At 55.3% G+C, this 26125-nt stretch overlaps 1 protein-coding gene across 2 annotated transcripts; it reads left to right on the top strand.

The window, feature by feature from the left end:
• The first annotated feature begins 721 nt into the window (after nt 1-721).
• Nucleotides 722-25100, top strand: CLPTM1 (CLPTM1 regulator of GABA type A receptor forward trafficking). Of its 2 annotated transcripts, none has more exons than XM_078617069.1 (14): nt 722-829; nt 11698-11828; nt 12119-12248; nt 13004-13162; nt 13729-13846; nt 14802-14887; nt 16213-16333; nt 16996-17240; nt 18202-18295; nt 19171-19361; nt 19491-19586; nt 20474-20609; nt 22066-22233; nt 23012-25100. In XM_078617069.1, exons 1-14 carry the CDS (start codon nt 761-763, stop codon nt 23245-23247), a joined length of 1980 nt encoding a protein of 659 aa, XP_078473195.1. In that variant the 5' UTR covers nt 722-760; the 3' UTR covers nt 23248-25100. The 2 variants fall into 2 exon arrangements, with proteins under 2 accessions (XP_078473195.1, XP_078473196.1); XM_078617070.1 differs by lacking the exon at nt 722-829 and adding an exon at nt 9639-9959.
• The last annotated feature ends 1025 nt before the right edge of the window (nt 25101-26125 follow it).

Raw genomic sequence — 26125 nt, forward strand, 5'->3', positions numbered from 1 at the left:
ATCGTCCAAAATCGCGTGACGTCATTTATGGACGGCCCCTGAATGTGACAGCCCCTGGTTCTATCCCGCAACAGGTAACGTAGCCCTTCCCTCCACGCAAATAAGGTCGGAATCATCCCGCCTTCAGGTACAATAGTCCCCGCCTCCAGCCCACACAAGGCGACCTGACCCCGCCCCTCGCCAGTTAGTTCCTTTCCCACAACCCATATAAGGTGATGTGACTCCTCCTCTTCCTACATAGCCCCTCCCACGGTCCATATTTTGCGACGTGACCCCTCCCCTCACAATATAGCCCCTCCCACTGCCCATAATAGGCGGCGTGACCCTTTCCTTCGCCAGATAGCCACTCCCACTGCCCATATTATTCTACGTGACCCCTCCCCTCACCAAATAACCCCTCCTATTGCCCATAATAGGCGATGTGACCCTCCTCTCGCCGTATAGCCCCTCCCACGACCCATATAAGGGCATTGTGGCCACACCCCTCGCCGCATAGCTCCTCCCACGACCCATATAAGGGCCTCGTGACCACGCCCCTCGCCGTATAGCCCCTCCCACGACCCATATTAGGCCCCGTGACCACGCCCCTCGCCGTATAGCTCCTCCCATGACCCATATTAAGGCCCCGTGGCCACGCCCCTCGCCATATAGCTCCTCCCACAATCGATATAAGGCCCTTGTGGCCACGCCCATCTTCCACTTGTAAGCCCCCGCACCCTCCCCCCGGTCTTTCTTTGCCCCGCCCCCCTCCCAGTCCAAGATGTCGGCGCAGGGAGAAGTCGAGGATTCGGCTACTGAGGATCAACGCGTGGCGCTGCGCAATGGGGAGGTATGGCGACTCCCGGCAGCGTGCGGCTCCAGCTCCGCCCCAAGCCCCGGCTCCCGCCACGGCTCCTGCCACGGCTCCGTCTGGCTCCGTCTGGCTCCCTTGTCACGGCGGCTCCCCCCCCCCGGAGGGGTTGTCGTTGCTCGGGCCTAGACAATGCGGCCTCATGGGGGCCGGCCTCTCTCGTCACACGATGTGCGCTGTTTAGTCGGGTCACGGGACTGGCGTCTGTGCCCTCGTCTAGCGGTGATCGTGGCCTGTGGCGAGACTAAGGGATTTCCCCCCCTCCCCACCCCATTAACTCTTGTCCTGATCACGGTTTAAGTCTGCCGTTGACTCGAACGGCCATGACCCAGCAGTGGAGTGAGCATGGCGTGATGGTGACGTGAATGGGGGTTGGGGGGGGTGATGTTTGGGATTTGTTTGAGATGCGTCCGGCATTGCGGTGGCTGGCAACAGCGTATTAAAGGGAGGCCTCCAATCTAGCAGTGGACTCGTGGCTTAGTCTTTCGTTGGAAATCGGTCATGATCGATTCACTGCTGGATTGATCCGGGGCTTAGTCTGTCACTGACAAGTCCACGATCAATCCAGCCTTCCGGGATTGATCATGGATTTGTCAATGCCAGACAGAGCGATTTCCCCAAACTTGGACTGAAAAGTGTAGCATCGTTCAGTCGCATGGTCGTGAACGGTGGCTACGGCATGGAGAGGCCTTCATCCAGCAGTGGAATGATGGTGGCTGCTGCTGATGATGATTGTGAAGTAAGGGGCATCGCACCCCTAACTCGCAGCTCTGTGAGGGGCTAACACCCCACTCAAATACCGGCATCGCACGCCGCCGGCATGCACAGATGGGTCAGAACCCACTTGCTGTACTGCCATCGCCCTGGTCACTGAGCAGGCGTGGTTCACAATGGGCAACGCGCGGGCACCGTTACCAATAGCAAACGGAGCCACGGCTCTGCGTGGGTAGCAGTGGTGCAGTGCCTCAGTCATATTGGGCCCCTTTTTGTGTCTCTGTCCCCACCCCCCGCCACGTCCCGACCACGCCGGTGAACGCGCCTTTGGTGAAGGTGGGGGTCGGGGGGGGCGCATAGAAGTATGGGACAACAATGCTGCACCGCCCTCTGCTGTCTACAACCTCGCGGCAGCTTCCACGGCATCCTGTTAGACACGGCGGTCACCCGCAGTAATACAACAAGCCATTGGCCACAGGCTCAATCCGGCTTACCTTGCAATGGAATGGTTCCGGGCTCTTTGCACCATTTTTTGCACCATTTTACAAAAGGTCTCCATCACGAGGACGTCGTTGGGGATTCTGGGCGTCTTTTGTCGAACGGCCCTGGTTGACTGACACCGAAGGGGGATGTGGGACAGTCCAGGATCACTGGTCGTTGCCGGACTGCGAATCGGGATTTTTAGCATTGCAAGTTACGAGGACAGTCCGACATCGCATATCGGACCCGTCGCAGGTTCTGACCCTGAGCAATTTATTGTCCACCGACTACCCAACGCGGTTTGTACGCAACGGTGCAACAACTCTCACTGGCCCCAAATCAATAGACGTCCGCGTGGCCGGGTGAGTGACAGACGGGGTGAACTTGACTCCTGTCACTCGCATGGACTCGTCAGTGACATTCATCCGTGGGGCCTTATCGTGGGTCTTTGGACCGCGGTTAGCGCTGGGCACAGCAAGCGTATGAACCCTGGTACCGTGCCGGGAAGATAGATCGGCTCTATTGGAATCCCTTTTTATTGCGTGTCGTTTAGTGACCGAGTGTTTTATAATGGGCGGGGGGGGGGGTCCAGTTTGTGCCAAAGCCGCAGCAGTGGCAAGTGCAGGTCATGTTCATCGTTGCTTGTGGTAAGCAGGGATGTGTGTGGAAAAACACCGTCGTGTTGAAGTGGTTTCATAACTCTGGCCGTTTGGTGGAGCGATGCCCATCAGTTTTCAGTCCCATTACTTCTGACTTCCCGCAAAGCGGTGCTGATTTAATCCACCCAAGGAGGGATGGTGGGCCGAGTCTATCCATGACAGGGATTTGAATTTGAAACCGGATCGCAAGTCATATGGCACCTAACCACAGAGACATCCGGCTGTCACTCTACTTATTCACATACAGCTGTTTATGCCAATCCACTGCTGGATGATAGCTTCATTCTGTGTGGATAAAGACTTACAATGCAACCGCCTCGTATAACCTGCCAGGCATGTTATTCACCCTCTCAAGCGCAATCCAGGCTCGTCCCTGTGCAGATTTAAGAGATGTGACAAGATCGGGTGCATTCCGTGTGATTTCGTCACAGACTTTTATGGGCACATATAATGAAGTTATATTTTTCCTGAAAAATGGAATTAACTTTTGCAGTGGGGTACGTGTATATATTTTTAAATTACTAAACACATTCGTGAAGACGACTGCGCCCCTCAGAGGAAAACGTGTATATGCTCGGTGACGTTTTAGGCAGTGGCCCTTCTTCATAGCAGAGAGTTTCCTTCATGGCATAATGAAGGTGTTTTTGTTCACACACAGAATGCTGACGTGTATTTTCACTTCACCAATAGTTCATTCAAACCTGGCGGGACCGCCTTCCCTGCGGTCGACTCAAGCCAACTCGCACACCTGGTGCTGTGTGAAATCAGCATTGAGCCACGCTAAAATAAAGGTGGTCTGGCACAGGCGGTTCTGACCATGAACGCCCCAGTGCCGGCCTTAACAGGCACTCGCTCACAACATTTTGTTCCCTTCTGTAATAGGGGCACGCGGGCGCGGAGGGGGGTAGGAGACGGAGTTTTTTTCGTGCCGCGTCATGCTCGTGCGTGTGCGAACGTGGGTGCCGCGAGGGCCGATGGCGCGTTCGTGGGCCCACGCACGCTAGCGCCGCGTGCCGCTTTGCTTGCTGCTCAAACCCATCGCAGGCCCAGGGGTCTCTCGCTCGCTTGCCGCTCGTTGCAGAGGCTCGCAGTTCCAGACCCGCGGCCGCCCCGGTTAATGCCCGCGGGCGTAACCAACTGTTAATAACTACCACTTGCCGTCTGCTGGACGGTGGACGTTAAAGATCCCATGAGGCTGTTCAAAGTAGGGTAAGCCATTGTGTGCCAGTGTCGCGGCACGAAAATGTTGCCAGCTTATAAAAATCTAAACCTCAAATTACTGGGAGAATACAGAGCGCTTGCTCCCCCTGCTATATGACACTTGGCAGGACCCTCCTGAAAAAGAGTTTTGAGACACAGTAAGGCCTTTTCTTTGCCCAATTAAACGTGGTAATAACAATTATTATTATCGCCAACCCACACAATTCAACGAGACTGGGAGCGTGCGGGTTCGTGCGTTTTCGTTAATTATGCCGCATTGTCGCCAATGCTCTGTTAACCATCCGCCAAGAGGCACGCATTTCTGGATCCCTGCGCCAGGCTCGGTGCGCGTGCGTGCTCCGGGTTTGCCCCCCCACGCGGATAGAAAATTGTGAGCGCCTGGCAGTGGCGTTTGGTGACGCTGCTGCACGATTCTGAAATTGCGTTAATTGTGATTTCTGTGCTCCCCCGCCCCCCCACCACGTTAGGCCAGCCTGCAATGACCCCGAGTGTAGAGCGCGTGGGGTGGGTGGGCGATGGCGTTTGCCCCATGACCACGCGCCGACGTTCCCTGCCCCGCCACCCACCACCCTGGGTTGGCTCGGAGGTCGGAGCGCTGAGCTGGTCTCGCCGAGTTCCTGACTTCAAATCCACGTTTCGGCCGCCTGTGGTTAAAAACCAGGTTCCTCAAATATTGTCAATTGATGATCTTGGCTCAGTCACCAATGACTGGTGCAAAAAAAACATTGATTTGAAGCTTTCGTGACTGCAGGAATCCATACTCTTTGGTTCTTTCGATAAAGTCACGTAGGTAGATGAAGGTTCTGCACTTGATTTGTTTAAATGTGTCTATAAATTCCAGCCAGCCCTGTGAGTTTTACTGTAGGGTGACGGGCATGGCTCTGGCAGGGCGGGCGAGAGAGTGCTCCCCGTTAATGGATGGACTAGAGGTCACTTGAAGGGACCTCAGAGGCAACTCTGTGATAACCGCTTCAGTGAGCCGTTTTCCAGCGCAAATGATTGCAAAGCTGTTGTGAGATTTTTCAAATGGATTCTTGGTGACACCAATTGCAAGAAGATAATCATTAACAGCGACTTTCGTCTTAACAATGATTATCGTTATTACGCGAGGCTTTCGAACGAACGGATTCTTTGTCCGTCGCCACTACGCCGCCGCCGGTAGCACAGCGGTGCTATCACGCGTCTGCTTTGCGCGTGTCAGGCGGCACCATGGCACACGTGGTTGCAAGCCAGATGTTCCATCAAATTGAATAAAATTAAAACCACGGGGACAAAACTCGAAGGCTCGGCCTGTCCACGTGACGGCCGAGTGCTTTGCGGGCGAGTGAGCGCTGTGAGTGTTTGAGGCCGAGTGAGCCGGAGGGACGGGGGTGGGGGGTTGGTGGCGAGTAGCGAGGGCGAGACGGCCACGTGGACTTTGCACCGCGCGGATCGCGAGCACGGGGCACCTGCGTGGGCAACACGCCCAACTCCACTGTCTCCGCCGTGTCTCCACGGCTATGGTGTCTACTGTCTCCGTTGCGTCTTAATTGTGTCCCCGTGTGATCTTCAGTGTCTTCATGGTGTGTCTACAGTCTTCCCGGTGTCTCCATGTGAACTTCGGTGTCTCTCTGGTGTCTACTGTCTCCGTGGTGTTTACATGTGATCTACGGTGTCTCCATGGTGTCTGCTATCTCCATCATGTCTATCGTGTGCCCATGGTGTGTTTCCATGACTTCTGCATGTGATTTGACATTGTCTCCAGTGGCTCCGCCATGTCTCCATGGTGTCTCCCTTGTGATCTACGGTGTCTCCATGGTGTCTCTACTGCCATTGGTATTTCCAGTGTCTCCGCGGTATTTCCGCGGTGTCCATACTTACGGTGTCGCACGCTACGTCACCACGTGCCGGGTCTGCATCGCGTCACGAACGTGTCTTATCGTCCCCAGCGAGTGTCTTGTGTCTATCACTGGCAGCATGGTTGGCACACGGGGACACGTAGCACGGGCTCGTGTCCGGGTGCACGTGGTTACGTGTGTTGCAGCACATGGTATCACATGTTAAGAGAGCAGTGCAAGGAAAGCGGACGTCACAGAGCTACCTCCGAGATCTATTGAAGTGACCTGTGATCTACGCAATAGAGAGCACAATCTCACTCACTTTGCACGTGATATTGAGGTTCACCGAACCTCCGATTAGCACGGTTGGCTGCGTACTGTGCGAAAGAAGTTCAACATACATACATTCATGAAGAACTGATATTTTTTCTCAGAGCTGGAATATAATGAAGGGCAGAACCAAATAAAAAATGACTGGGCTGAGACCGTAAACTCGCTGCACTTGAGAGCCATGTTTAACCACAGGCGGTGGCTGAAACCCGGATTCAAACCCAGGGTCTCAGCGGTGCCGGTTCAGCGCTCTGACCTCTGAGCCACCCGGCCGCCTTGTGTTGCGGTGACCTCAACGGGCCCTTGCGACACAGCACCCCCCCCCCCTGCTTTATTCGTGGCAAAATCTGAGAGACGCCGGGGATGGTGGCGTGTTCGGTAACAACCGTCCTGCCCGTCGCCGCTTCTGAACCGATTTTGGCTTCCGTTGCCGAGAACCGGTGTGGCTTTGCACGTGCGACCGATCTCGCACGCCCGCGCGCTTGCCTCACAGTCCGGGGGTTCTGGCTGCGTCTCGCTCGGCCGGTGATGCGTCGCAAGTTTTTTTGTTGTAATTCTTGAGGTCGCACGGTGTAGCCCGGTGAGCCGGATCGGCGGGCGAGCGAACCCCATCTGTACCGACCCGCGCCGGCCAGCGTGGGCGCCACGGCGGCTCGGAGATGTTAACGACCTCGCCTGGTATGCAGAAGGTTGTGGGTTTTGATCCCGACTCTGACGCCTGTTGTGTATTTGGAGTTTGCATGTTTCTCTCGCCCAATGGTCGTGTGGATTTTACTCCGGGTCCTCCGGTTTTTTCCCTCCACATTCATAAACGTGCGTTTAGAATACGTGAAAAGACAGGTCGCTTCTGAAAAAGAGCTACGTAGCTGAGTAGTGGGCCTTACCTAGAAATAGTTTAGACTCGGCCTCGTAACCGCCACCATGACCACACGCCACGGGAAGGCCTTTAGTCCGGCAGTAAATCGATCAAGGAGGCTGTAGATGTTTTCTTAAGGAGTTCAACTCCATCGGATTATGACCAAATGACCTTAGAACGCTCAGAGGCTAAGCAGGTTGAGCCTGGATAACAGTGCTTAGGCAGGCGTTCACCATAGGGCTTGTGGGAGGACATATCGGACAGCAGCTGCTGGTGTAGCAAGATTTGTTGTACCGTACTTCTGTGCTCCCACGCCTAAACTTCCAGCACTGACCAGCGTGTGGAAGTGTGGTCGAACAATTCCATGACCAACATGGCATTGGGAGTGCTTTATCTACAAGTGAACTGACAAAAGCTTGTTTATTATTTAAAATTGTAATGTATAGAATGTTTTAATAAGTAAATATACATATAGCTCGTACTGCACAGGTCTTATGCACTTGCTGTAATTGCAAGAGATGGTAATAATGCAAGTGGTAACGTTCACAGTATTTCACAGATGTAAAGGATCGTCAAAAGATACGGAGCTGAGCTCGGCGTCGCTTGAAAGCCAGGCGAGAGAGGGTGAGGCCTTTTTAGTGTCTCTTAAGAAGTTGGTGCGGATTGAACTTTAATAATAATAATAGTTCAATTTGTAACGCGATCAAATTTGCAGACGTAGTGGCCGCAACTCAGAGGGCGCGGAGACAAGCTCAGAGTCGCTCGAAAGCATGATTGTCGAGGTGAGTTTTTAAGTGTCTCTTGAAGGAGGCGATTGAGGTGATGCTGCGAATGTGCAGAGGGATATCGTTCCAGACTGTTGGGGCTGCCACCAACTTTGCTGCTGCTGCTGCTATGAATGTGCAGCAGCAGCAGCGGGACGACAACGATGATGATGGTGGTGGTGATGATGATGGCCGCGTTCCAGACAGAGAAACGATGCCCAGCAGTGACCATGCTCCTGGCCCTCGACGTAAAGAGGAGGTTGAGTGGTGCTACTGCTGCCGTGCGGGGTGACCAGCGTAAGGAGATCCAGTGGATGACCGAAAGCAGAGGCGGCTTGGTGGGCATAGGGCAGCAGGCGATGTTGTGTCCCTGACCCTGCTGGCGATTGCGAGCAGGCACAAGTAAAGGTTGCGTTAACGTGTCCTCCACGATTCCCACTCGCTCTGTCGTGTGAATCCGATTGGATAGAGAGGGCGGTTGTTCATGGATACGCGCTTCCGTGTCTTTAATACCCTCCCATTGTCTCTCTTCCAAACCCTTATTATAATAATAATGACGACCTCGCTCAATAAAAAGAAAAACCCGTGTTATAGACGACAACTTTGATAGCGCAGTTAGTCGCTGGTCTCGCGACATTTTTAACCCTTGGGCCTGTGCTCAGCAACTGTGTTAAAATATATATATCCATGCCACCTGCGGCTCAGAAAATGAGAGAGCTGAAAATAGAACACCCGCACTCCCGCAGGGATCACGCCCACGGTTACAGCTGCGCTGAGCGCCCGTTGCACGTCACAATTTGCATTGGGGATTGACGGAGCGTCGGGATACGGCTGCGTTTCAAGGCGCTGTGCAGAAATGGGGGGGGGAGGGGCACGTGTATTTTACAGGCAGAGAGATGCGGTGGAAGGTCTTGAGCCTGGACTTGAACAGGGCCAGGGAGCCATCAGCGGCACGGACGGCTGCGGGAAAGGAGTTCCAGACCCTGGGGTCCGTGGAGTAGAATGAATGGGTGATGTCCCACTGAGCGAAGATTGACAGGGGGATTCGACAGAAAGACTTGGTTTGTGGAGCAGAGTGTAGAGTTGAGTGGAGTAGAGTGAGATGAGAGGGGAGAGGTAGGAGAGGGTGTGGAGGGGAATAGTGAGATGAGAGGTAGGGGAGTGCATGGAGCGGAGTGGAGTGAGATGAGAAGGGAGAAGTAGGAGAGGGAGTGGAGTGAGATGAGAAGGGAGAGGTAGGGGAGTGCGTGGAGTGGAGTGAGATGAGAAGGGAGAGGTAGGGGAGTGCATGGAGCGGAGTGGAGTGAGATGAGAAGGGAGAAGTAGGAGAGGGAGTGGAGTGAGATGACAAGGGAGAGGTTGGCAGCGAGCGTCACTGCTCGGCAGTTCCGCGAATGATGCAATCTCGGCCAGAAAGTGACAATCACCAGAATAACAATAACCGTACACGCCGCACGGCCCTAAGTCCCTCCGCTGCTGGATGAGGGTCCCTCCCCACACAGTGCGGGCCGTGGTGGTCCCTTGACCACGCATCACTCTTGTCAGTGCAGGGAACATAGGTGTGGGAGCAGAGTACAGTACAACATTGAATTTTCCCCACGGTGCTCTGCTTTCCACGAAATAGCCCCACAGAATAATGCACGTGGAGTTTAAATTTAAAGGTAATTAATGATTTTATATATAGAGCTGATATTGGTTATCTGTACAATGGTTTGACACGCACGTAGACCTGAATGCATCGTCGACATCCCAGCATCACACCGCCGCGCCCTACAGCAGCTGGCGCTAACACTGTACCACTCGCGCTCTGCCACGTGGCCTTGTGGTAACCTCGGTACCGATAAAGTTATCTATTTAAGTTTTTCTCCCGGATTTTGTTTTTTAATTATGCGCACGCGCGTCATCGGAACGGATTCCGAAGAAAAACCGATAACGCACGCATCCATAAGCATGAGCGCGTACGTCATCGGAATGAGAAGGAACGGGACGTGAATCTGTGCGCACACCCGCCGCATTCTGAGCGGTTCAGAGCTTGGTGACGAGACTTCCTGCCGAAGCGTTGTTCTGGGATGTTGGGAAAGAGGCCAAGGGGGAGGGCTCCCCGCACGGCGTGACGGACGCTGCTCGACGACACGAAGGGAGAGAGGGGGCCGCGCAGCGTTGTGAAGAAGGAAGCTCGTGATCGGACAAGATGGAGAGAGCTCGAGCCAAGGGACCTGCCCTGAAGCGGACGACTTGATGTCAGTGGAGGCCACCCGGCACGCAGATGTACGTGTGTGCGTGCGTGCGTGCGTGCATGCTGCTGTGGCGAGCGAGACGTGTTCTCGGCGGTCGTCTCCGAGCGGCGGTGCAGTTCTCTCTGGTTCCTATGTGAACGTCCATTCCTGGGCCGGACTGAGCTGGGCCAGACCCAGACACCACAGCAACAGCAGCTGTCCGAACTCCTCTCGCCACCCCACCGCCGCCCCCGCTGCCGCACAGGATGGAACGAGTCCCGCGTTCGCACCGGCGATGTCCCCGTTACGGAATGTGCCACTCGCTTCGAGTGGAGGTTGGGAGGGGGGGTGGGTGTCTTCGTGATCTCATTATCTCTCCCCGGATCTACTCGTGCGTGTCAGTGAGCGAGTGCGTGTGTAAGTGCGCCGAGTTGAGTGTTCGAGGAACTGTGGGTGTCGAGTTATTTTCATTCGCGTGAGCTCTGTGGTCTTGATGTTTGGCCTCGCGTGAGCGGAAACGCCAGCCAAAGGTGCGGCCCTGCAATTTCTTCTCGCACCACTGCCGGCAGAAGAGACTCTCTGCGAGAGCAGGCTGTCGAGGGCTTTTGGCCTTACTCTTGCATGTTGACCCAGGCACGTCGGAGGAGGTGGGCGTAACCCAAAACCTTACCCGACCACAAGCAACCGGATGATGAACTGACCGCGGTGAAACCCGTTCACGCTGCTGGGCAGACAGAGGTGGTGGGGAGGAGCTAACTAACCCGTGCCATCGTTTCAACCGCCACGCCGGGAGATGGAATCGAACCGGCGATTGCTCGAAGTCACAGCGTGCTGCGAACGATTTCCCCACCATGGCAAGTGTCTTGTATGGAGAAGATCCATGCAATGGGTGACCATGAACGCTGCACACAGATTGGGCCAGTCCGTTATTGTACTGCCATCTGAACAGGGCCAGGAATAGAACTTGGATCACTGGGCTTGAAGCGCAGTGCTCGAACCGTTTCAACATCGCTGCTGCACACCCAGTGGTGGTGCAATGGCAAAACCGTCTTCTCCGGATATTGAGGCACACTTTTGCCCCCTCCATATAATCAAGATGTCGTTGTGCATCTTATAATCCGATTTGTCTGTGTGTTTAATATGTGCATGTTAGTGTGTGTGCGCGTGTGAGGCAGTTCTGATCTGCCCACTCATTCGCTCGCTCACTAATTTGCTCACTTCGGTAATTTGCTCGACACGAACTAACTCGCCCATCCGCTCGCTCGCTCGTTCATTCACTCACCCACTCACCCACTCATCCACTCACCCACCCACCCACTCATTCACTCACCCACCCACTCACCCACCCACTCACCCACCCACTCATTCACTCACCCACCCACTCATTCACCCACTCGCCACACTGCAGGTCACCTCGCTTCTCCTCCTTCTTTCCTAGCACTGCTCACATCGTCGTCTTATTTTCCCACAAGCTCTCGTAACAACAACAACAATAACCTTGCTCGATTTCAAAAGCGTGCCGGCTGCTTGACGTTTTGGGCTTTTGGACCTGTGCTCAGCAAAGTTGTTAAAAAATGTAACAAAAATACCTGCACGTGCCAATGTGGAATTTCCCATCACTGGCCCTGCAGGCCTGTAAACGGGACATTAGCATCAACGCCTCTGTGGCTCATTTAAGTAGTGGGAAATCACTCTGACTTGGACGTGTTCTGTGAGCGTGGACGATGATGCTGACGACGACGACGCTGACGAGGATTAAGACCGAGCCGGTGCCGTGTGAACGCACGCAGGTTGCGCTGGTGGACGGCGGCCAGGCCGACGGCGCCGTGGAGCCGGCGCCGAACGACAGCAACAACCAGCAGCAGCCGCCGCCGCCACCGCAGCCCAATGCGTGGCAGGTCATCAAGGGCGTGCTCTTCCGGTAGGCCTCGCGGATCGCCCTCCCTTTCCATAGCCGTGCCCCCCCCACTGTTGCTTCCCCCCCACCCCACGATCCCCCAGCCTCTGCCAGGGTGGTCAGCGTGCCTGCCCAGTCGCCCCGCCGGCACACGCTCTCTCCCGTCCGCGCTGTGAACGCGTTGAGGCGCAGCTACGACGATGAGTGTGGCGTGATTACGTGTTTTTAATAAGAATACTCGGTGACCTCTCTGATGCAGAGCGTACATCTTGTAACCAATTCTGCTTCTGCTGTTGCTGCTGCCGCTCCGTCAGAATCTTCATCATCTGGGTGATCAGCAGTTGGTTCCGCCGGGGATCGGCGCCGCAGGAGGGGGTTGCACCTGGGGAGGCGGCTGTGATGCGACCGCCCAGCCGCAACCTATTTCCCAAGGACACGCTTATGGTACACGACGCACACAGACAAAGGGTCTCCACGGGTAGCCCGCGCACGCCGCTGGGGCAAAGCGCACCCATCTGCGAGGGGGTGGCGTGTGTGTCGGCCGCCTTTGTCTTCCTCAGCGCTAATATTTACGCACCGCACCGGGGACTTGTTTAAGGCTGGTGTCGACCTCGAGGAGGTCCAGGAGCAATTCGGATATTCACCACCGCCACGTTTACCACGAGTGGGAATCGAACATAGACTCGGCAAATTCGTAGCACAGTGCGCTAACCATTGTATCAGTGCTCTCAGCTCATGGTGCGGACACGCGCACGCACATACAGCCCCCCCCTCCTCCCACGTGCCCCCTCCCCTATGTGCAGTCATGGCCTCGCCCACACCTTTTCCCAGACGGAATGGATGGCCGACTCCGTGTCTCTCTAGACCAGTGGTTCTTAACCTTTACGGGAGCCTGCATCCCTTTGGTTTTCTTAAATGGCATCTCGCACCCCCGGTGGGTGCGTGCACCCCAAGTTAAGAACCACTGCGCTAGACAATGACTCTCCGCTCTCTGACAACAGCGAACCGACGGAGCGGTGCGTGTTGTACGCTAGACACGCGTGTGCGTGCCCATGTTGGCGATTGCGTGATGTCGCCACGCGTGCGTGTTGATTACGTTCGTGTGCAGGACACCTGCATGTACGTGTGTGTGTGCGCCTCGATGGTGGTCGCGTGACGTTGCGACGTGTGTGTCCCCGCGTGTGTCCGTGTGCGTGCAGGACATGCGCGTGTACGTGTCGGAGCAGGAGCTGTTCACGCAGTTTAACGACAGCTCGGTGCTCGTGTGGGAGTTGCTGGACCTTGGCTACGGGGACTGGGCCTCGGGGCCCAACGGGGACGGCTCCTTCTCCAGCTCCCACGAGATCGACATCTCAGAGGCACGCTCTCACCACCGCTCTCTCACCACCGCGCTCGCTCGCTTGGTCGCCCACTCTCATAACCGTCCACTTGCCCACCCGCTCACCCCTTCACTCACCAATTTACTCGCCCACTCGCCCGCCTGCTCACCCATATACTCGCCCACTCACATATCCGCTCACTCGCCCGCCCACTCACCCCCTCTTTCACGTTGTGGAGGTAGCGGCGGTTGTGGTGACGGAAGTGATAACGGTGGTTGTGGTGTTCACAGTGATAGCGGTGGTATTGGTGCTAATGGTAAGAGCGGACCTTGGTATCGGTGGTAGTTGGTGATATTTTTATTGTGGTGGTATTGGTAGTTGTGGTGATAGTGGTAATACTGTGATCGTGGTGGTTGTGGTGGTAGTTGTGATCACAGTGGTGGTGGTTGTGATCATGGTGGTGCTTGTGGTGATAGGATCGCGATGGTGGTGGTTGTAGTTGTGGTGGTGTTGGTGGTGGTTGCGGTGGTAGTTGTGATCGTGGTGGTGGTGGTTGCGGTGGTAGTTGTGATCGTGGTGGTGGTGGTGGTGGTTGCGGTGTACAGAACGTACAGAACAACGGCTCCATCTACATCCACATCTTCTTCACTAAGAGCGGTCACCACCCCGACCCCGCGCGCAAGGAGGAGTACCGGCGCCTCGCCACCACGCACATCTCCCGCAGTACGTACGAGACAGACAAACACAAAGATCCCCCGGATAGCCCCAACAGACTTTTGGGGCAAGTGCTGTGAGCGGGCACCTATAAGGGCCTGCACTGGACACGAAGGAGTGGGTGGTCCGCGCCACTCACAGCTCCCTTCGTCTCTCCATTGGTGATATTTTGCACGTCGCACCAGTTACTCATTCACGGCGGATTCCAGAGTGTTTGCTCTGCGTCATGCATTCTGCTGTGTGACACAGTAAGGTGTGTGACAGTATGTGACGCTGCGTTTGCTGTATGTGCAGCGTGTGACACACTGTGTGCGTGCGCTATTTGTGATGCTGTGTGTGCCGTGACACTGTGACTTATGGTACGCTGTGTGTGATGCCGCTTGTTTAGCGTGTGGAATGTGACGCCGTGTGTGATGACGTGTGTGACGCCATGTGTTTAGCGTGTGCAGTGTGACGCCATGTGTTTAGCGTGTGCAGTGTGACGCCGTGTGTGACCCCATGTGTTTAGCATGTGCAGTGTGATGCCGTGTGTGACCCCATGTGTTTAGCATGTGCAGTGTGATGCCGTGTGTTTAGTGTGTACATTGTGACGCCATGTGTGATCCCATCTGTTTAGCATGTGCCGTGTGCTATCTTGAAGAGGCAGCAGCGCAAATCTACCAAGGAAGGACGTGTGGCTGCACCTCAGAGCTCTGCATCCTCCCTGACCTGTCCAGTGTGCCACAGGGAATTCCGGGCTCGGATTGGCCTCTTCAGCCATTTGCGCACTCATCAAAACCCAACATAATGACAAACGTGCCTTGGTCATCATCAACTTTGATGGACGAACAAGAAAGAAGAGCATGTGCCGTGTGATGCCGTGTGTGACCCCATGTGTTTAGCATGTGCCGTGTGATGCCGTGTGTTTAGCGTGTGCAGTGTGACGGTGTGTGTGACGATGCCACGTGTGACGACGTGTGCGCAGTGCTGAACAAGTACAAGAAGCGTCGCTTCCTCAAGACGAAGAACCTGCTGACGGGCGAGACGGAGGCCAGCCCCGAGATGATCAAGGTGGGGCACCGTTCTCCGGCCCTCGTGCCGCCCTCACGGTCACCCCTCCTCTTCGCCCAGCAACGCCTCGCTGAGCCTCAAGACTCCCTGTGCAGGAGGTTCCTGCCGCGCTTTTGCGACAATGTTGCCGCCACCGCAAAGTTCTTCTCTTTCTCTTGAAGACTTTGAGGTGCGGGGAGGGAAGGCGGCCACGCGATGAGCCGGTGCCAACAATTGCTTAGGGTCTGCGGTCCTTTATTTATGAAGGTGTTATCCACCAATTAACGAGCGTTTACGTGTGTGAGGAAACCCGAGCATACGGCGCAATCCACGCATGCGAGGGGGGGAAACACTCTATCCCACACAGATGAAACGGGTGGAGTCCATATTTTTGCTGGAATGCCTTCTCCTGGCAAAGCCGTGGCAAGACTACCTCCTCTGCGTCACCCACGGGAAGAGAGTTTCGCAACATCTCTGTGTGATACACCAACCCTCGCTGCTGCTGCTCCACAGTGTTGGGTTACAGGCCACGTGGATGGCCACGTGGATAGCCACCCCCACCACCGCCCGGTTAGGGGGTGACGTTGCTGCTCCACGCCCTCTCGCATGTAATCGCTCACACTCGCACACTCTGCAGAGAAGAGAGAGGACATACAAACTGCACACACTCTGCAGAACATGGGTAGAACATACAGACTTCACGCAGAATGGCGCTCAAGTCGGGAATCAAACCCAGCACTAGAGGCCGACCAAAACTGAATTTCTGGTTTCAACCGAAACCAGACCGAAAGTAAAAAATTGACTTTCGGCTGAAACCGAAAGTAAACCGAAAGAGGCCATTTGACAACTTTCGGCGCCGAAACCGAAACCGAATTTCGGTCGGCCTCTACCCAGCACCTACTTGATGCAAGGCGCGAGCAGCCCAGCACGGCGCTGCACAACCACCGAGTGTTGTCCCTTTTAAAATAGTGAATGGGCAGCTGCAGTGGCACCCTCACTGTGGACCCTGCAGAGCTGGAGTCAAGCCAACTTAGTGCAGAACCACAAGTAGCCTCATGGGTTCTTTTGTGCAGTCATTGGTGACCGGGTTAAATCATTCTGCCGCCACTGCAGCTGCTACTGCAGCTCGTGGTGGTGCCGCTAAAACTGCTGATGAGAGATGTTGTTGACGATGGCAATGATCGTGATGATGATGTTGGTTATGCTGTTGCTTATGTTGTTGCTGCTGCTACCGCCACTGCTGCTGCTACCGCTGCTGCTGTCGCTGCTACTATTGCTGCTGGTCCTGCTGCTGTTGCTGCTACTCCTGTTGCTGCTGCCACTTGCTGCTGTTGCTGCTACTGTAGCGAGCGGAGGACTATGGGCCGGTGGAGATCCTGTCGCACTGGCACCCGAACGTCACCATCAACATCGTGGACGACCACACGTCCTGGGTCAAGGGATCGGTGCCACCCCCGCTCGACCAGTGTGAGCTGCGACGGCCGTCCACACGCCAACACCAGGGGACGCGCAGGGAAGACGCGCCGGGGAGGCATGGCGGCACATGGGGGGAAGGAGACGGGAGATCAGTCGGGACACGAGACGAGTGGAGATACGAGACCTGTGTCGGCATGCAGGGATATGTGACACCATAGGACATGGTGCTTGTGGTTACATAACACATGGGAGCATGAGACACGTGTGCCCTTCGCTTAACCTAATCTCGTTCCACGTCCGTCTTCTATCCCGTGTCCCCCGTCCTCCCACCTCGTGCTCCCGTCTCTCACCTCATGTCCCCGTCTCGTCTCCTGTCCCCGTCTCGTCCCGTGTCTCCGTCTCCCACCTCGTGTCCCCGTCTCGTCCCGTGTCTCCGTGTCCCCGTCTCGTGTCCCCGTCTCGTCCCGTGTCTCCGTGTCCCCGTCTCGTCTCGTGTCCCCGTCTCGTCCCGTGTCCCCGTCTCGTCCCGTGTCCCCGTCTCGTCTCGTGTCCCTGTCTCCCACCTCGTGTCCCCGTCTCGTCTCGTGTCCCCGTCTCGTCCCGTGTCCCCGTCTCGTCTCGTGTCCCTGTCTCCCACCTCGTGTCCCCGTCTCGGCCCGTGTCTCCGTCTCATCCCGTGTCCCCGTCTCGTCCCGTGTCCCCCCGCACCCCAGACGTGAAGTTCGACGCGGTGAGCGGTGATTACTTCCCCGTGGTTTTCTTCAACGACTACTGGAACCTGCAGAAGGACTTCTACCCCATCAACAGCTCGCTGCGCAGCCTGCCGCTGCATGTCACGTTCTCGCCGCTCTCGCTCTGGCGCTGGCAGATGTACGCGGCTCAGTCGACGCGCTCCGCCTGGAACATCCTCGGCGACGACATCTACGACCAGTCCGACGAAGAGCAGGACTCGGTGAAGGTGCGGTGGGGGTGGGGGGCGTCACCGAATGTCGGCATCGCGATGCCGTCCCGGGCAAACAATCGTTGTCATCGCCTTGACCCACTCGTCATCGTCACCGTTCACTGTCATCATCATTGCCATCATCACTACCCACGCTCATCATCACCTTCATCATGACCATCTTCTCCACCCACTCAAATCATCACTATCATCGTCGTCACCACCCACTGTCATCATCGTCATCATCACGATCATCTCCACCCACCACTCCCTGTTATCGTCCCCTTATTCACTGCCATCACCATCATTCCTACTCTCATCATCATCACTGCTATCATCACTACCCATTCTCATCGCCTTTATAATCATCTCCACCCACTCTCATCATCACCATCATCACCGTTGCCATAATAACCATGGTAATCACTCACTGCCATCCTCGCCACCACTTTGCATCATCGATTGTGTAACGAGGGGATGACCCAAATAAAAAGCGATGCTGCTGATGAAACGCTGAAAGCAAATCTGGGCTGGGTTTCAGCTGTGCGGGAGCCGAGGGATCTGGCAGCAGGAAGGAAGTGACAGCAGCTTGTGGTGGCATAGCCTCGAGGTCTTCACATGTTGCTGCTGCTGCTGCTGCTGCGGTTGTTGCTGCTGCGGTTGCTGCTGTTGCTGTTATTGTTGCTGCTGCGGTCGCTGTTTTTGATGTTGCTGCTACTGTGGTTGTTGTTGTTGCGGTTGTGAATGTTGCTGTGATTGTTGTTGCTATTTTCGTTGCTGTGGTTGTTGCCGATGTTATTGTTGTTGATGTGGTTGCTATCTGTGCTGCTGCGGTTGTTATTGTTGCTGCTATTTTTGTTGCTGTGGTGGTGGTTGTTGCTGCTGCTGTGGTTGTTGATGCAGTCGCTGTTTTTGTTGTTGTGGTTGTTGTGTTTGCTGCTGCTGCTGTACCCCACGCGTTGCGTTGCCGTGGCTACAGGTGGCGCTGCTGGAGACAAACCCCTACCTCCTGGGCATCACCATCGTCGTCTCCATCGTGCACAGCATCTTCGAGTTCCTCGCCTTCAAGAACGGTGCGGCTCTCTCTTGTATCTCTTATCTCTCTCTCCTCTCTCTCTCTTGTATCTCTTATCTCTCTCTCCTCTCTCTCTCTTGTATCTCTTATCTCTCCCTCCTCTCTCTCTTATCTCTCATCTCTCTCTCTCCTCTCTCTCTCTCTCTCTTATCTCTCCCTCTTCCATCTCTTGTCTCTCCCTCTCTCTCTTATCACTCTCATCTCTCCCTCCTCTCATAACTCTTATCTCTCCCTCCTCCCTCTCTCGCTTATATCTCTCCTCTCTCCCTCTCTCGTTCTTAGAGCTCTTATCTCTCTGATCTCTCCATCCTCTCTGTCTTCTCGCCTCTCTCTCCTCTCCATATTTCTCTCCTCGTGTCTTCTCTCTCCTCGTGTCTCCCCTCCCATAACATGCCGGCTCGGCATTATTACTTGAGTACCGGGGAGACAAAGGCGGTCGAACGTGGTGCTGGTTACCAGCCCCCTTTGTTGGGAGTTCTGGCCTTCATAGGTGCTCGCTAACAGCACTTGCCCCTAAAGTCTGATGTATATATGTATGTTGAACTTCTTTCGCACCATACGTAGCCAACCGTGATAATCTTTAGTGTGGGGGAACAACCACAAACTCCACACAAAAATAAGTTCCAACGAAATACGTTTGCAATCTATATGATGATGATTTATAAGTGCATAGCTCCACAGTGGCTTCCTTATATCGGAAGGAAGCGCGTTCCAGACGGCCACAGAGGCGCATCTGAAAGCGCGCCAATGCGGTGGCCGTCTTTGTTCGACGGCCAGCCAGAAGCCGCCGCCGCCGCTGCTGCTGCTGCGAGGGTGATCGGAGTGTGTGTGTCTGTGCGTGCGTGCGACACTCACTTCACGTGCTCACAACAGACATCCAGTTCTGGAACAGCCGGCAGTCCCTGGAGGGCCTATCGGTGCGCTCGGTGATCTTCGGCGTGTTCCAGTCGGCCGTCGTGCTGCTCTACATCCTGGATAACGAGACCAACTTCGTGGTGCAGATCAGCGTCTTCGTGGGGCTCCTCATCGACCTCTGGAAGGTCACCAAGGTCATGAACATCAAGGTGAGAGCTCGCCCCTCCCCCACAACCCCCACAACCCCCACCCACCCGCCCCCCTCCGCTGGCCGGGCCGGCGCCCGCCAGGAGTGACGGACGGAGGAGGCTAACCCCCCCCCCCCTCTCGACCCGCAGGTGGATCGCGAGAACAAGCTGCTGGGTATCATCCCACGTGTGCGCTTTGAAAACAAGTCCACCTACATGAAGTCGTCCACCAAGGACTACGACGACGTGAGTGCCGGCGAGCGTCCACGCCACTGCTTGGTCTGAAACAAATCAGAAGAGGTTTTGACCCTTCCTGGAAATAAAACAGCAGGTGTTAAGATGTTCAAACACCAAATAGAAAGCTTTTGCAAGGAATCAAGTTTGCATTAACCACACACGGCACTTGTGCTGTTTGAACACCTTAACACCTATTGGAACCTCATTTGCCAGTAAAAAATATGATAATTGTTTTTTTACCCTTTTATCTGGCAACAAAACTGACACTTTTTTTTTCATGCTTGCCAAACATAGACCACTATACCTGCAGTCATAATGCAAACAAAAAACATAACTCTGATAATGTATGCAAACACAAAACATAACTCTGAGACTAGGCTCTAAGGAAAGCTGTCTCGGGTGTGGACCAATCAAATTCAAGGACAGTGCATACATTATCAGAGTTATGTTTTTTGTTTGCATTATGACTGCACGTATTGTGGTCTATGCAAACATGACTCCTTGTAAAAAAAAAAGTTGTCAGTTTTGTTGCCAGATAAAAGGGTAAATAAAACAATTACCTTAACACCTGTTTTATTGCCAGAAAGGGTAAAAACCTCGTCTCATTTTTTCATACTTTAATACTGCCAAAAAAGGTCCCATGTCGACTGCTTGGTCGTCGTCTGGCCGTGATCTGTCCGCTGCCGCGTGAAGGCCTCCCTCCCCTGTCCCGAGCCGTTGGCATTATCGTGGTCACGGACGATCCTGAGATGCGGCGATCCACCCGGTTCCTGCACCCCCGATTCGCATGGCTGGCTACTTACGGGGCGAAAGAAGTTCCAACATACGTGCATACACACGCGTGCACGCGCTCATTTCATCGCCGCATTTCCGTGTGCGCGTGCGTGCGGGTGCAGATGGCGTTCCGCTACCTGTCGTGGGCGCTGTTCCCGCTGCTTGGCTGCTACGCGGTCTACAGCCTCGTGTACCAAGAGCACAAGAGCTGGTACTCCTGGGTGCTCAGCATGCTCTACGGATTCCTGCTCACCTTCGGTGCGTGCGTCTGCGTGCGTGCGTGGGGGACACTTACACCCAGGTAGTCTCCGTGACTTTGTGCTGAGCCGGTACCGCCGAGGCCCTGGGTTCGAATCCAAGTTTCTGCCGCCTGCGATTAAACCGGGTTTTCAAGTACAGCGAGTTGATGTGCCGAGCCCCGTCACCAATAACCGTACAATGTGGAATCCCATCGTGTTCAATTCAGTACGGCACTTAACCCGTCGGAAGTGGTTCCGTGATGTCCGCTCTTGCGGGCCGCTTTGCGAGGATTCTGAATGAATTCTTAGCCGAGTGATGCTTGTCACTTTGTTTACTGGGGTAAAATTTGTATCGCATTTGCGCTCTAAAGCAAGCCTGCGGTCAACCCACGGCGGGACAAAGTGGCCGAGACGAGGGTTCGGCCGCCGCGTACCGTATCTTTCCGTGTACCGTAGCTCAAGAAAGTAGTTCGTTGTCGACCGCTCAAATACCACGTTTCGCGTTGTGCGAAAAGCGATTCCCTCGATTGGGGAGAGCCGCCTTTTAGCGAAGACGCATTGTAGCGTGTAAGCGAGGACTCGACCCCGTACAGCGGAACACCGTCTCTTGTCGCCTCCCGCCCGGTGGAGCCGGCGGCGCTGTAACGGAGCAATATAAAATCGTACACCCGAGCAAAATAACCGATCAGAGATTTGCCCCCCATATGTGTAAGAAAATAGCTGTGGCCTGGGGCATGTCATTGCCCGTATACGGTCACTGTTGATCGTTAATCGAGATTCATTGTGTCGATTCCCACTCAGTCGATCCATAATAAACAAACATCAGAAATACCAGGTTGATCATATTTTTCAGGTTAATCGCTATTGTCGATTCATTTGCCAATCGATCCGTCGATCGAGTAATGATGTGACACACCCCCCTTCATTTGATTGGCGATTATCAGCAACGTCGGCGATTCATGGATCGTGTCATGATGCGACCCGCGCCCCTTCATTCGATTGGCTAATATCAGAAATTCTAGATTAAAATTAACAAAATAAAATAAAAAATCACAACGTTTCGGAGGCAACACAAGCTTCCGTCTTCAGGTGGAACCGTCACAGCACGATAGCTGTATCAAGTGATACACTTGATACACTTGATACAGCTATCGTGCTGTGACGGTTCCACCTGAAGACGGAAACTTGTGTTGCCTCCGAAACGTCGTGATTTTTTATTTTATTTTACTTTTATTAATTTAAATTTTGTACCTACGTGACTTTACCGAAAAAACCTAAGAATATAATATCAGAAATGCCGGCGATTCCATCGCAGTCCGCTTTTTAAATTAAGTACCACAGCGCCACTGAACCAGCACGCTTGCGTTCTCCTGCTGCCCCCCCCCCGCCCCCCCCGTCTCGCCCGGCCCACTGTCCCCGGGACCCCCTTGGTGCCGCACCTCCATAACGACCCCCCCCCCCCCGTCTCCCCCCAGGGTTCATCACGATGACCCCGCAACTGTTCATCAACTACAAGCTCAAGTCGGTGGCTCACCTGCCATGGCGCATGCTCACCTACAAGGCGCTCAACACCTTCATCGACGACCTCTTCGCCTTCGTCATCAAGATGCCCATGATGTACAGAATAGGCTGCCTGCGTGACGGTGAGTTCCCAGGGCACGCACCCACGGCCGCCACTCGTGCGACAATGATACTATCATGGGACCTTTTTTGCCAGTATCAAAAGTAAAAAAATAAGAATAGGTTTTACCCATTTCTGGCAATAAAATAGGAGTTGTGATTAGATGTTCAAACACCAAATAAATAACGTAATACAGTTTTTGGGTTAAATCGCGTAAATATATAAATGTGTCGTTAATCCCGCCACCGGTTTGTCACGTTAACAGGTTTAAAGACACGTTCATATATTTACGCGATCTAACCCAAAAAAATCCTGTATTACGGATGATATTGGTCGCCAAAGACTCCGTGTTAAACTGACCAAATAGATACCTTTTGCAAGGAATCAAGCCACACACACAGTACGTGTGGTGAGCATGCAAACAATATCTATTCGGCGTTTGAACATCTTAACACAACTTCTGCTTTATTGACCGAAAGGGTAAACGCCTATTGTTATTTTTAAACAACAACAACAACAATTACCTTGCTCATATTGTGCCACACTGCTATCCGGAACTTTGACACTGGGTGCTGTTTGTTTGCTGCTGGCCGATTTCATATTTTGGCCCTTTGAGCCGTACTGAGCAGTTGCGTGGGGGGGTCACAAACTCGCGAGCGAGCCAGGCCGGGCTGGCTCGGGGCGGCAGTGCGCCAGCGCGGCACGGACGGTGCCGGACGGCGGGAAAGGAGGCGTTGCCGTGACCGTTCCCCCGCGGTCCCCGTGCCCCCCCCCCCCCCCCCCCCCCCACGTGCCCGCAGACGTGGTGTTCTTCATCTACCTGTACCAACGCTGGATCTACCGTGTCGACCCCCGGCGCACCAACGAGTTCGGCACCAGCGGGTTGGACGAACGGGGGAACCCCGTGGTGGCGGGGGGGGCGGGCGACGACGCCCCGTCCTCCTCCACCCCCGCCCTGGCCGCCCCGCCCGACCCCGCCGGTGGGGGGGGCGACGACGCATCTGCCAAGACCCCCGAGGACAAGAAGACAGATTAGCGACCCCCCCCCCCTTCTCCCCCACCACCGCTTCCCTATGACCCCCCCCCGCCCCCTAAATCCACGTTATTATTTCACTCCCGCCCGCTCCCCTCCCTCAATATTTTTATGTTGGCGCCGCGGATCGTCGCGCCAGGCGCTGTCGATGCACTGTACATAGAGAGAATTTGGCTCGTGCGGGAGGGCCGTTGGCGGCGGGGGTCTTGGGTGGGCGCAAGGACGGCCGCGCTTGGGCGCGACGTGCCAGCGGGAGGGGGGGGGGGGCGGTGAAGGCGACGGAGGTGAAGGGGTCGACGCTCGTGGTCTCGTTGGGTAATGTGGCGTTAGTGTTGGGGTGGTAGTGCTAGTTGTTTCATTGGCTCATGGTGTAAGTGGTAGGGCTAGCTTCTGATTGGCTGCTGTGGTTCGTGGTAAGTGTAGGAGTAGAGGTAACGGTCTGATTGGCTAGTAGTTGAGAGTACGGCTAGCGATTGGCTAGTGACAGGAGCTGGGCTTGTGATTGGCTAGTGATAGCAGTAGGGGGCTAATGATTGGCTCGTGATAGTATGGCGAATGATTGGCTAGTGATGGGAGCAGGGCTTTGTGATTGGCTCGTGATGGGAGCAGGTCTTGTGAATGGCTATTGATAGGAGCAGGGCGAGTGATTAGTTAGTGTTAGTTGTAGAAGCAGGGCGAGTGATTGGCTCGCCGTAGTTCTAGGAACAGGACTGTGATTGGCTAGTGGTAGTCGTAGGAGCAGGGCTAGTGATTGGCTAGTTTGCTCCCCATATTGGCGCTCAGCCCGTCTCCCCCGTCACCGCCGCCGCCGCCGCCACGGTTGTCCTCTCTGCGCTGCTCGTCGTTCCGCGTCCCGCTGGCCGCGTTCGCCTTGCCGCAGGAGACGCTGCTCGTGCTGTAACGAAAACGCAAATGGTAGCGAAACAAAGCGTGCGCGCGTGTGTGTGTGTGCTCGTGTGTAGGCGCGCGCGCGTCCGTGTGTAGGTGCGCGCGCGTGTGTGTGCGCACCGTGGTCACCTGTCCGGCTGCCGGCGTCGTCGTCGTAGATGCGTAACCCCCCCTCCTACAAACCCCGTGCGTCGCGCTGCACCGAGTTTTGAATCCTGTTCCCCCTTTTTAATCGTGTCCTGTTTACCCTCCTCACGAGTGCCAGGAAGCCCCCCCCCCCCAACTCCCCACAGGTAGCGGACGCTCAATCAGCCGGTGGTGGAACAGTTGGCAGAGGGCTACGTGTTGTCTGTTAGTTTAATTGTGGTGGCCCCTCTCGCCCGGGCCAAACCCTCCTGACCAAATCCTGTTGGGGAGGGGGCGCGACCCCCGCGCCGACCGTGCGAGGTCCGGCTCTGATCCACGCCGCGCCCTCGGCGTCGGATCCTACCGATCGCGGCCACGCTGCTCCGCGCGTTTTCGCGCAACTCTCGCTCTGCCGCGCTTCTCTCGCATCGTGCCGCAGCGGTGTACAAGTTCGGCACAATGTCCGACGTTTCGGTCCACGCACTGCGTGAGGGGGCGGGGTTGTGGGGTGGAGCTTCTTCGACAACTGAAGGAATTGAAGAGACTCGCCGGCACGCGTGACGTAGGACGTCGCGGTGGACGAACTGCACGCGCTGGAAGAGCCGATGGCGTCGCTCGCTCACTCGCTCGCCCTCCGTGCGACTCACGCTGGGCAGCGTGGGCGTCATGCCAGGAGGACGGGGGGGGGGGAGGTTGGGGTGGGGGGGGGGTGAGCGTGTGGCCGCGAATGCCGGATGTGGGGCCGAGGGCTCGAGGCGGTGTTGGCGTGGAACGCGTGTGGCTGCGTTGAGGCCGCGATCGCCGATCCGGTGAAAACAAAAAAATAAAAACCCACATCGGTGCCACGGGCGTGAGCGGTTTCTCTTCCTCCTCATCCTCCTCCTCCTCCGCAGCAGCAGCGCCGCTCGCCAGCCTCGCCGGTCCTCTCGGTCAGCTGCCGGGCCGGCCTCTACGCCGTTGACCCCTGAACTCCCTTTACTAAGGTTCACCTCCAGGCTATGGCAATTGCTTTGTCTCACACCACGTGTTACACTTGTCTGTTACAACTTTGACAGTGCTGTTGTTCGCTTGACTTTTTGGGTGTTCGGGCTTGTGCCTGGCAACTGTGCTTAAAATAATATGAATAAGATGAATACGCAATGGTGGTGGAGAACGGAGAGTGAGATTTGGACTGTGGTGTGTGACTGGGGAGTGATTGGGAGATGTCTCTGAGGAGTGGAGAGTCCCTTGAGGAGTGGTCAGTGTCTGGTAAGCGAGATTGCTCGGAGATTGTCGAGCGTTTGGTGAGTATTGGTCAGTGTCTGCTAAGCGAGATTGCTCGGAGATTGTCGAGCGAGTCTGTGCTGTTTGTGGTGTCTCCAGCTGTTGGCACAACATCACCCTTGGCTGCCAATCTCACAGATAACGCGCGCGACGGGGTGCAGTGGCCGGGTGGTGGGGGGGGTTCTAGAGCCCAGCCCTCTCCCCCACTGCCCCCCATCAGCAGGAAGAGCCACGCGGCTCGGATCGCGACCGATCGTTGGCGGCGTTGGCTGGGCACAAATAAAAGCGAGAGCTCAAGGGGACCCCGGATTTATGGAGAGTAAAATATATATAGCGCCATAAGTGGCGAGATGTTAACTCCCTCGCCTGGTATGCAGGAGGTCGTGGGTTCAATCCTGACCCTGACGCCTGCTGCTGTATATTTGGAGTTTGCGTGTCTCGCTCCCTGTGGTCGCGTGGATTAGTCTCCGGGTCCTCGCAGTTTTCTCCCTCCATTCAGAATATTGCATTTAGAGTAGTTGGCTGCTGCTGCACTTTTGCCACCCGATGACGATGAGCTCTCATTTGTGGCCAGGTCGCTTCTGAAAGAGCCACTTGGCTCTGT

The sequence above is a fragment of the Lampetra planeri genome, chromosome 52 (genome assembly GCF_965212315.1).
Source record: "Lampetra planeri chromosome 52, kcLamPlan1.2.h2, whole genome shotgun sequence".
NCBI classification, from domain to species: Eukaryota; Metazoa; Chordata; class Hyperoartia; order Petromyzontiformes; family Petromyzontidae; genus Lampetra; species Lampetra planeri.